This window comes from Micropterus dolomieu, linkage group LG02 (genome assembly GCF_021292245.1).
Source record: "Micropterus dolomieu isolate WLL.071019.BEF.003 ecotype Adirondacks linkage group LG02, ASM2129224v1, whole genome shotgun sequence".
In the NCBI taxonomy this organism is placed as follows: Eukaryota; Metazoa; Chordata; class Actinopteri; order Centrarchiformes; family Centrarchidae; genus Micropterus; species Micropterus dolomieu.
The window spans coordinates 9,697,710-9,709,979 of NC_060151.1; the positions used below are offsets into that span (position 1 = coordinate 9,697,710).

The 12,270-nt window shown below is 43.5% G+C and overlaps 1 protein-coding gene across 1 annotated transcript; it reads left to right on the forward strand.

Annotated features, from left to right (window-relative positions):
* Positions 1 to 7,193: 7,193 nt before the first annotated feature.
* actb2 (actin, beta 2) lies at positions 7,194 to 11,493 on the forward strand. The gene is made up of 6 exons (XM_046073687.1): positions 7,194 to 7,342; positions 8,761 to 8,890; positions 9,211 to 9,450; positions 9,877 to 10,315; positions 10,407 to 10,588; positions 10,695 to 11,493. The coding sequence occupies exons 2-6, from the start codon at positions 8,768 to 8,770 to the stop codon at positions 10,836 to 10,838; spliced, it is 1,128 nt and encodes a 375-aa protein (XP_045929643.1). The 5' UTR covers positions 7,194 to 7,342; positions 8,761 to 8,767; the 3' UTR covers positions 10,839 to 11,493.
* The last annotated feature ends 777 nt before the right edge of the window (positions 11,494 to 12,270 follow it).

Consider the following 12,270-nt stretch of genomic DNA (forward strand, 5'->3'; position numbering starts at 1 on the left):
GACTTTTATGTGAAAAGTTTGATGAATGACATAAGATACTGATCAGGATGCCGTGATGGGGTGTGGCCAATAAACTATGCGTGTGTGTGTGTGTGTGTGAGAGAGAGAAGTGGGGGTTGGAGTTAAGGATCCATTTGGGCCGTAAATGAGAAGCTAATCCAATTGGAGCTCAAACAGGCCAGCTGGCAGGCACAACACACACACACACACACACACACACACACACAGCTGGTAACTGGCCCGTGCCTTGGAGTCAGACCGTCACCACGGTGACCCACGGATCAATGACGCTGCAGACGACCAATCTCTTGGCTGTTTCACGAGACTGGGGGTGTAGAGGAAGGAGGGAGGGAGGCAGGAAGGGGGTGAGGGTACAGCGGTGAATAGGGCTTCCCTCTCTGAAACTATGACCAGTCACAGATGGCAAACAATTGGTCAGCCAGTCACTTTTCACCAAGCTGCAAAGACAAGAGAGAAAGAGGAGAGGATGCTCTGCTCAGCAAGATGGGGGAATGGATGAAGGAAGAAAGAAAAAATGGGGAAGGAGAAGAAAAGTGTTCAGCTGATAGATACTTGACACAACCGAGTCACAGCATCAAAAGCTAAATACATTTTTAAAGCCAAGGTTTTGACATTTTGCGGAGAATTAGATGAGAAGATACATACCTTTCTGTCTCCATTAAAAATATGTAGCTACAGCCAGCGGGTGGTTAGTTTAACTTAGCGCAAAGACTGAAAATGGGATACAGCTAGCCTGGCTCTGTATCAAGGTAACAAAATCTTCTTTTGGTTTTTAATCTTAAATTAAGCCAAATTCAACATCCCCTGCGCATCCACCTTTTTAAAACATCCTTGAGCAACACAGTGACTTCTGAGTTTACTATGAGAGCATGGTATTTTTGTTTGGTGTAATTAATAGCACATTTATAACCATAGTGATTATTACATCGTTTCTAACTCCATTTGCATTGTAACACTGGCACTGATGACTGTTTTCAGTTTAAGTTACAGATATGTCTGTCTGTTAAATATAAGGCTCCAGCCAATAGACAGTTAGCTTTGCACAAAAACAGGGAGAAACAGCTCAGTCCAAAGGTAACAATATCCACCAACCAGCACCAATCAACACATTTCATTTCATTTCCAAAAAATAAGAAAATAGCTAGTTGTTTTTATACTTAGGTTTTTGTACAGATTAAACAAAGATTATATATTTTGTTAATTAGTGAGCTTTAGAAGTGCTGGGAGGTAGATTTTTTCACCTTAGTTTGGACAGAGCCAAGCTAGCTGTTTCCCTGTTTCCGATCTTTGTGCTAAGCTAAGCCAACCGGCTGCCTGCTGAAGCCTTGTGTTTATCGGACAGATTGGAGAGTGGTATCAATCTTTAATCTCATTAGCGAAGATGTGCCCAAGAAAGCGAATTAGTGTAATATTCCAAAATGTCTAACTATTAATTTAAACATCCTAGCTGTTAGTCTAAAGCAGAAAATCCTAACATTGCTGCATTCAGCTTGAAATGGAGGATTTTTTTTACATACTATTACACACACATATGTCACACAATGGAGTGAAGCAAGATTGAAACTCTTGTGGGTGACACACGAGATGCATTTCCAACTTGACATAAGATAATTCCCATCATCTTCTTCTACTCTCTCTGTCTTCATCTTTACTCCACTCAGATCACATTTGATGGTTTTCTCTCGCACCCCCATTGGTTTCCATCACTCTTTTGATGTCCACATTTCCAGGCCTTGGCTTTCAACCTCACTCAAGGCTAATTGCAACTAATGTTTTTTGTATTGAGTTGCAGCCTTGCAGTCTAGTAGCAGTTAGACTCAAGGCAGCAGATGTTTAGCTATGTGTGTGTGTGTGTGTGTGTGTGTGTGTGTGTGTGTGTGTGTATGTATGTGGATAATAGACATAGTATTCATGTCCACCCCCTATGGCCGACTTTACCCAAATGCAACAGGCCTTTCATGGTTCCTCTCCCCTCCCCCACAAACCCACACCAAAATTCCCTTGTTTATAGCCTCAGCTACCAGTGCTGTGAGCACAAAATATCAAATTATCCTTACAATAAGTGCAACAGAAAGAGGAAGAAGAGGAGGCGCTAATAAATGTATATAGAGAGAAGAGAAGATGAGCTACCTCATCTTCTCTCTATATACATTTATTTGGGAGTGAATTAGTCAATGATGGCCTTCTTAGGTTGAGAGCAAAGAGAAACTTGCGTCATCTTGCTCATTAGAGGAACAGGAAGCCATGGTGGGATGGGTTTAGTAAAGCAGGGAGTGGCAACACTGCAGAACAGGCAGTTTGTTCTGTGGTGCTGCTGCTGGTTGGCTTGCTGGTTACCTTATTTGAAGAAAAAAACCTGAGATGATGACATCACATGAGGGTGTCACAACATCAGTTCACTGGTAAACACCAAGACCATACAGGCACATATGCATGCTGAAAGACACATACGTTTGAACACTGAATAAAGGTTGTGTGTGCACATTAAAATGGGAATTTGTTTCATTGGGTTGAGGGGTCAGGGTGGTGAGAAGTCAAGTCTGTTGTTTAGACCGTCAGAAAACACAAATGCATGCTCTCACTCAGATCACATGTCCATGTAAAGCTAACCGCTGAGCTCTGAATTACTCATACACATACTTGCACTGTCATCAAATATAGCATTTGGTTATGATTAGCTGTCATTTTAAGTTCTTTGACCTTTGAAGCACACACACATATACATATAAGTGTGTATTTTAGTATCCCCTGCAAAGAGCCCAAAGGATACTAAAACGCAGTGCCCTCCCAGCCATAGCCTGTTCACCCTGCTGCTGTCTGGCAACAGATACTGAAGTATCTGCTGTTGTACCACCAGACTCCAGAGCAGCTTCTTCCCTCAAGCTGTGCAACTCGTAAATTCATCCTCAGCAGTCCACCATGTAAAATAGTTTTATTTTTGTGACTTATTCATTCACCCATCTGCTGTATATCATTTTGCATATACTGTAACACTGGTTTTTGTGAGTAGCATGAAAGAAACCACAACTTCAGTCCCGTTATAAAATCTTGTGTTGTAAAATAAATTAATCTACCTTCTACCTTGTACCTTGTATATAAACACACATGCTACAGTTACTGATTGACTTATCACATGGCAGTGGTGTGCCTGACTGCAGCAGGCAAAAGGCAAACAGTCACTTTTTTTGTTGTTTACTCGTATTACATAAATCAAGGTGCTAAAACACATAATGACATCAGAATGGATTGTAATTCCCTCTAAACACAGGCAGACACAAGTGGTTTCCTTGCTACTGGTTCATTGGAAGTACTTGCTCCAAATCCACCGTGAAAACGAAATAAACAACATTGATGAGAAAATATAAAAACCATGTTAGCCTAACATGAAAAATAACATACACAGTATGTCGTACTGTATTTTAACATTTGGGCAGCTGACTTCAGGGACACTTGTTATTTGTGGTTAGATTTATTGCCTAATGAACAAGGAGTTGTTTTTGTTACTTTGGTCAGAGCCAGGCTAACTGTTTCCCCCTGTTTCCAGTCTTTGTGCTAAGCTAAGCTATGATAAAGGCAGATTTACTGTCATCGAACTCTTGGCATGAATGTGACTAATAGAATTTCCCAAAACTGTTCCTGTAAGGTGCTGCAGACAGAACAACATAAATAAGATAAATGATTTAAATAAGGTAATAAACTATTACATCGTGGGAAAACGTGTCATCATGTTGTTGAAAAAGTGGCCCACAAACAGTGCTTTACCTGCAAAAGCTGTTTCTGCAGTGTGGCTTCCAAAATGTGAAGATTCACACAGACACTGATGTGAAGCCCGTAGCCAAATTCAAGAAAGTTTGCCTACCAGAGCATCCTAGATTGTAATTGTGTTCAATCCACGCCAGCACGACCAAACACTGACGTGTGATTTATGATATTCCGGGTTAAGCCCTCGGCCTCTTGTATGCCATACAACAAAAAGATGAGTGGTGGCAACAACAACAGCTAAGCTGGCTGAAAACCTTTGTACCAAATGACTCTGGCCCCACGTTGGCTTCCACTAGTGGCCTCCGGGTCAGGCTGCTGAACATACTGTTTGTACGAACACACAGACAAGGTGTTTTTACCAAAGGGCACAGGACTTCAACAGCTAAATTACAGTCATTTTCAGGAGCTCCCTAACTCTCCCTGACTCCAAATGACAGGTTTAAACCCCGAACTTCCACTTGTTGCTCTCGTTAAAGTGTCACTTAGTTAGACAAGTGGTCTATTTAGACAACCACTACTCGTATAATAGACATTATACACAACACCTCAAGTGTCTGTGTATAAACTACTGTCTGGATGAAAAATCCTCAGGAAAAAAATCATTAGGTGGCTCGATTGCACTAAGCAACTTGGCAGCTAGGTCCAGGTTTAGAGAACCTGCATTTCACTGGCATCCAAGGTGTAAACACACACACACATACACACACTGTTATGACACATGAGAGGAGTCGTCCCGGGACAGTATTCCAAGCACTTTGCTAGTAGAAATTCCCACTGAAGAGTGTTGACAACACATCACTTAACCAGAAACCTCTCACTTACTAGCAGTGAGCCATACACACAAATACATAAGTAAATGCATGCCCAAGTCCTTATTACCTGACTGACACTTGATTTAACACAGTGATACAGAAACAAACTCTGGTTTCACTCTATTCGGAAGAATATGTCAGGCCAATCAAAAGTTTCTTCACCTGAACCAAGGTAGGCTGGGCCGGAACAATTACTCACTCACAAACGTATAACCACACACACTGTGAACTTGAGAGGCACTCCCATCAGGCCAGATTACACATTTCCCAGCCAATCCCTGTTTAGCCAGTACAGCATCAACATGGAGAAACAATGTTTTCTGTTGAAATCTGTTAACAGTGACACCATTTTTTCCATTCCCTCAACACAGAAATACAACTTGATCACCAGTGAAACAGATACAAATGCATATATAATATAAACAGGCAAGTTTCAGGCTGACTTAGGTCAGATAGGGATCAGTAAGGTTTGACATTTGACTCTTAATGATGAGATTTAAGGCCTGTAAATCAATAAGTGGGCCCAGTAGACCTTTGATCTCCTTAAACACCCTTCCTGCCATCTACAAACCCTTTAACAGCGTCTGTATGAGACTATGCAGAGTCTTTTACAGACTCAGAGTCAGACCTCTGTCTCAACATGGGTGAATTGACGAGTCTAGCTCTAACTGTTCCCTTTTATTGAATGTTTATCACTACCGAATAATCATTTAAGTCTGGGAGCAGGGCTAGGCTTAAACTGTGTTTGCAAGAATGGCCTGTAAGAACTGAAATGTGCTAATTAACAATTCAGAATCTGCAGGGTTAGGGGAAAGTTACACAAGCCATCGCCATCTTTCTGCATATTAGAAGACAGCTGTTTCACACTGCACAGTCACTGAGTTGTGGCTAATTTAAATGGGTCATACAAACCATGTGAGGTCGACAGTAATGTCCATTTAAAGCCAACTTAACAGCATGAATGAAGACAAGGAAGAGAACAGCTACATGGGAGTTGACGCAACTGAGAGAGAGGAAGAGGAAGTGGCAAAGGAGGAAGAGAAGAAGTTGCTAGATTTCTCAGTTACAGCTTTAAATGGCACTGAGGCCGTCCAGCCATTCTGCTAACGTACACACTCATAGTGCAGGAGCACAACATGAATGCAAGTGTGTGACAGATGTTACACATTAAGGATAAGATAGATGAGAGGAGGATGGAGGACAGAGGAGAGAGAGAGAGAATCTGGGTAAAGAAGAAGAAAAGAAAAAAGGAAGGTTTCTTAAAAGTGGGGCTGCATAATTTATGATAAGACTGTGGTCTGACGGGGTATAAACCTTAATACAGCACTGAATAAGGAATGGAAATTTTACTAGCCTGCAGGTCCATGGCTAGCCTTAAGATTTAAGTCTGAGATACTGTCACATGGGCCTCATTAGTCAGGATGTGAATGAGGCAGAGGGTGAAAAGCTCTAATATTTTAAAAGTCCACATAATGAGCTGCACCAGGAAGTGGAAATAGAGCAGAGTGTGTGCATCTGTTTTATTTAATAAAGGTGAATAAGAGTGTGTAAAACAAAGGGGATTTGATTGATTAAGCTGGATGCTGTGGAGTGTGGTCTGTCTTATAGAAGGTGGAGTTTGTGCACTTCCTGCTTCACAGTGGACCAAAATCACATGCAATAGCTGTTTCCTACATGATTGAAAGGTGGCTGAAACAGCAACTGAAAATCTCCAGGCTAGTACTTTCACTCAGAGTGTATTTTGGTGCTTTTGTAATTTTCCCAAGGTAGTTTACATTGTCTAAGGGGGATTATTTAACTCTGCAGGCAGCATGAAAATCTGAGGATGCTAACAAATCCCATCCTCTCCTGAAACGACACACCTTTGTCAAACTATTGTACCTCAGGCAGACGAGAGGTAACCAGCAGCCAGTGATAGGACATTTAGGTGGAGCCATGTAGCCACAAAGCACAAATACTTGATGAATAAATGAACATCATCAGCAAGCGTTGGCAGCGTGGGGTAAGGGTGGCCTACATAAGTGGTCATTCCCCAGCCTGCGGCAGGGCAGCTCCACTGCCCTGTGTGTGTTATGTATGTCATGTGTTTGACCTGATGATGCAGTGGCTATGAGTCCCACTGAGCTTACAGCTGGTTTTCAAAATAGACAGCAATATCAGTACGGCCTCCACCCTCCATAATGTCTGACATATATCGAATAGTGTCCTGTTAATATAAAGAGAAGAACTGGAAGCAAGGACAGCCTTCTGGAAACAAGTCTTGGGCCTTTGCAGCCTTCACAGGGAGGAGTCCAGGGCACTTCCAGTAATCATAAGTATGTACCCAACGGCTCAGAGCATAGCGTATGGAAGACATTTTCACACTTATTAAAGTTTATACATCATTTAGCCTGAATATAAAACAGTACATCAAGAGATTAGGCTTACTAGGCCTCACAACATCAATCCCTTCCCTTTTATTTTCTCCAATCCTTTGCTATTATCGCCTCCCCCCCCCTCTCTCTCAAATCGCGAGCGCCCAGTGCACCACAGCGTGCACGCGACGTGCCCTAGTGCATGACGCTGGACCAATCAGAGGGCGCCATTCCGAAAGTTTACCTTTTATGGATAGAGCCGGGCAACTGACGCAGTATAAAAAACACGCGCCCACAGCCTTCAGATTCACTCTGAGCGCCGTCACGCAGCTTGTGCGGGATATCATTTGCCTGAAACCGGTTCCCTTAAAGCGAAAAGCCCCCCACCCAAAGGTAAGAAGATAGAAACTATCATTTACATATTTCTAATTTTAGAACAATATTTATCAAGTTAACAATGAGTTGATAGTTGTTTTTTTTTTCAGTACAGTTGTCTGAGGAATTTGATTTTGAAAGCTAAAGATGGCAGAGACCACGCGGTTCTTTGTCCTGTCATAACGTTACACCAACTGTAAGGTTACTGCTAATGTAACTTATTTAAAAAAAGGTTACTCAGATGGAAACCATTATCCGTATATTGATTGTGTCTTTTTAAAATAACGTTATGCAGTGGTGATGGCTGGAGACCGCTAAACTTGCGACGCACAGGTGTTTTTTGCTGTAGCCGGCTTATGCTTTACGTCTTCTTGGAAGTTGAACGTCTTACTTTGTCTGTCATTGTGTCTGTATGCAGCGTTTGCATTAAGGTTGTTCCAGCGTTGGCTTACATCCCTTTCCCAGCAGGGTAGTCTCTGAAAGAAGCTTTTGAGTTGCGGTCGTCTGGGTCCCGGCTGCTCCTTTGTGCGCTCGATGCGGCGGGGTGTGACCTACTTTAGCATATTAGCCTAGCCACATCATGCTAACACCGCCCTTCAGACTTGTCAGTTTTAATCAAGATTTTATTTTTTATATGGACACTTGTGTACACTTCCCGGGCCTGTTGTTTAAATTTTACTTTATCATCGGAATAATTCCCGTATGTAGAGAGAAGAATACAAGGCCTGCAAAAAAGCAGTGATTGAGTAATAGTTTAGAATAGACAGGTCTCGATATGAATTTTGTCTTTCCAGCTTGCACGAGGAAAAGAGGAAATGGCGAATGACAAGTCATCCACTCTTAAAAAAAGGCGTGGCTTTCAGGAAATGGAGCAGTCAAGGACTTGTGACCCATTCATGAGTCAACATGAATTCATTATGCAACTTGATTTGTCTCTTAAAAAGCCGACCAAGCAGCGTTCAAAGGCTGAAAGTGTTGCATTGTTAATGTAGTCGTGTCAAACGGGCAGTATGCAATAAATGACGCAGTGATACTGGGGCGAAGCTTTCAGGAGGGTATTAAAACTAGTATGATTGAGCAACAATGGGAGGGGGCAGCGGAGGAAGTCTGAACCGGAGGGAGTGGTCGCGCGGCCTGATAATGTCGAATGTTCGCTCTTGACGTGCTCTGCCGCTCTGGCCGCGCGCCACGGCGCCGGTAGCCGCAAAGCTGCTCCAAACCGAAGCATGTCCTTATATGGTAACAACAGACTGCAGCGCCACTTCCTTTTGTCTGAGCTTGGTCGGAATGTGGGGGACCAACTCCACCCAGTGGCTAATCTCGTGAACTGCAGCTAGTTGTTAAACAGGAAGTGAGCGCTGAAAGTGCCTAGCGGGCGGTGTTGAGAGGTGGATGTGAAACTTGAGTGTTCAACGGTACTTTTTTTTTTAAAACAGTTCAGCCATGGAAGATGAAATCGCCGCACTGGTTGTTGACAACGGATCCGGTATGTGCAAAGCCGGTTTCGCCGGAGACGACGCCCCTCGTGCTGTCTTCCCCTCCATCGTTGGTCGCCCCAGGCATCAGGTGAGTGATCGCCAGCACAATGAAGCCTTTTTTTAAAGGATTTGCAAATTATGCATTAATACACATACTATCGTAACTACATTCCCAAGTAATTAAAATGAATTATTCTTGAATGTTAGCTGAAAATTGCTTTGCTCAAATGCTAGGACTCCTAATGCGGTCTAACATAAGCAACATTTACATGCACAACATTATAAAATAAGTACTATATTACAGGAAACTGTATTACCTAGACCAAGTACATGTAGTCAAGATCTTCACCTTTAATTGGATACTGCTACATATCCTGTTTAATTTAACAAGTTTCATGTCTTGTTCAGGGAGTGATGGTGGGTATGGGCCAGAAGGACAGCTATGTTGGTGATGAAGCCCAGAGCAAGAGAGGTATCCTGACCCTGAAGTACCCCATCGAGCACGGTATTGTGACCAACTGGGATGACATGGAGAAGATCTGGCATCACACCTTCTACAACGAGCTGAGAGTTGCCCCTGAGGAGCACCCTGTCCTGCTCACAGAGGCTCCCCTGAACCCCAAAGCCAACAGGGAGAAGATGACCCAGGTACACCTCCCTCTCCTACACATGCAGAGTTGCACATATGTAGTTTAGCAACACACAACGTTAAAGTATTGACTGTTCAAAACTAGTTACTTTATTTCCTTCTTGGTTTCCTCACTTCCTTCTCCATTCCATTCTCATTTGCTCCTTCCTCCAGGACCTCTCTTCTATAAGATGATCTATCATCAACAGGTCTCTCTTGACTGTGTGCCTTATCTGCACTTGTGTCTGTTTAGCTGAGTCAGTAAATCAGCTCCTAATAGACATCTGACATGCACAAGTGTGAGGGATGTTTACTTTCTGCACTTTTTTTTTCTACTAACTTTAATCTTAGCCTCACTCTAATGCATGTAGTGAGTGCAGTGGCCACAAAAGCTAAATACTTACTGCTGTGAGTGCACACTAAAATGTTCTCTAATCCTCTTACAGATCATGTTTGAGACCTTCAACACCCCCGCCATGTACGTTGCCATCCAGGCTGTGCTGTCCCTGTATGCCTCTGGTCGTACCACTGGTATCGTCATGGACTCCGGTGATGGTGTGACCCACACAGTGCCCATCTATGAGGGCTACGCCCTGCCCCATGCCATCCTGCGTCTTGACTTGGCCGGCCGCGACCTCACAGACTACCTCATGAAGATCCTGACAGAGCGTGGCTACTCCTTCACCACCACAGCTGAAAGGGAAATCGTGCGTGACATCAAGGAGAAGCTGTGCTATGTCGCCCTGGACTTCGAGCAGGAGATGGGTACCGCTGCCTCCTCCTCCTCCCTGGAGAAGAGCTACGAGCTGCCTGACGGACAGGTCATCACCATCGGCAATGAGAGGTTCCGTTGCCCAGAGGCCCTCTTCCAGCCTTCCTTCCTCGGTAGGTTTCCCACCTTAAGCCTAACGTGCTTAAAACCTACTGAAGCTTATCCTGCACAACTCGCTGACTAGTATTTTGTATCTGTCCTCAGGTATGGAATCCTGCGGAATCCACGAGACTACCTACAACAGCATCATGAAGTGCGACGTCGACATCCGTAAGGACCTGTACGCCAACACCGTGCTGTCTGGAGGTACCACCATGTACCCCGGCATTGCCGACAGGATGCAGAAGGAGATCACAGCCTTGGCCCCATCCACCATGAAGATCAAGGTGTGCTGACTTGCTACAGAGCAGCATTTGTGTTGCTTGCATGGTGTCATTGAAGTTATATTTGAGTAATGCTTTGGATCCTAATTTTCTCATTGTCCCCTTGCAGATCATTGCCCCACCTGAGCGTAAATACTCTGTCTGGATCGGAGGCTCCATCCTGGCCTCTCTGTCCACCTTCCAGCAGATGTGGATCAGCAAGCAGGAGTATGATGAGTCCGGCCCCTCCATCGTCCACCGCAAATGCTTCTAAACAGACTGTTCTCCTCCCCGACCAAACACCCGACAACTTCAGCTCTGTGCAAAACAACCACACCACACATTTCTCATACACACTCAGGCGCAGAGCCTAGATGACCAACTCATTGGCATGGCTTCAGTTATTTTTGGCGCTTGACTCAGGATTTTAAAAAACTGGAACGATGAAGGAGACTAATGTTTTTGGCTAGGTTTAAAAAAAAATGCACCCCAGGGTTCTGCAGTTGCATCTGGGGACTTAAAAAATGTACATTTTGTTTTCTTTGAGTCATTCCAAATGTTTGTTAACTGCATTGTTCAGACACATGATTCCAAATGTTAACTGCATTGTTCAGACACGTATTTGCCTCTGTGAAGGCTGCCCAGTGGTTGGCGCATACTTAAACATGGTTGTAGTATCGCTTGTATGTAAATTATGTCTGGGTTTTTTGTACTTTCAGCCTTAAAAATATCTTGGTCCTGTTAATTTTTTTGTTTTTGTTATGCAAAACCCATCGTGACCTCTTCTTCCCCCTGTTGGAGGGTTCATGCCCGGGGTGGTGGGGTAAGGGGTCTCGAAGTGATAGGGTAACATGGGGTGCCAGACCGGTGGGGCCAACCTGTACACTGACTAAACAATCCCAATAAAGTGCACATGTGTTCCGACATGATGTCTGTCTCTTGTCATCCTTAAATATTTAAAGGTTAATGTGACTGTTACTGAAAGCTTAATGACAATCTTCATACTCTGTACAGCTCTTGCAATCCTCCTACATGAAGGTAATGCAGAAGTAAGTCAGCAGCTTTTGGGTAGGCAAGGGAAGATGTGCACTAGTCTAATTTACACATTAGAACTGCTTTCACATGCATGAACATTAGCTTTTTGTTTTAAGACTTTGAGCTCTTTAGAAACACTGTTTACATAATAGAACTCAGTGATTTGATTTTGTGCATATTGGACGTGAACTATAATCTTCTACATTATGTAGCCACCTATGTACCTTGCCAGGCAGTAATTGATTTAGGTTGAGTTTATATAGGCCTATATGAAATGCTGTAGACAGCTGACCCTGTAAATCCCTGCAGCACCTCTTGCCTGTTCATGGCTTCTCAACTTGTCCCTGTAGTGAAGGCATGCTGGAATGTCGCTGTATCAGGATAACGTAAGCTCTAGACTAAGCAAACAGTCTGCCTGTGGGAGTTCAATTAAAGGTGTGCTTGCAAACCTGGGACAACCCCAAGGAGTATTTCACCTGTCTGTGTTGCACTGAACTCTGATGCAAATGCAACAGTATTTTCAAATTATCATTCCTGGATGATGGGAGATGATGCTACAGACTCCAATGCGCATTATGTTTAAACTGAAAGTTGATCTAGTGATCGCATATAGCGTCTTGGCATACTGGAGCTGACCAGGATCCATTCTTATCTCTTCAGAAATGTGTCCT

Coding starts and splice junctions, on each gene's coding strand:
- actb2 (XM_046073687.1), top strand. CDS start 8,768: ATGGAAGATGAAATCGCCGCACTGGTTGTTGACAACGGATCCGGTATG. Junction 9,451..9,876: donor ACAGGGAGAAGATGACCCAG/GTACACCTCCCT, acceptor ATCCTCTTACAG/ATCATGTTTGAGACCTTCAA. Junction 10,589..10,694: donor CATCCACCATGAAGATCAAG/GTGTGCTGACTT, acceptor GTCCCCTTGCAG/ATCATTGCCCCACCTGAGCG.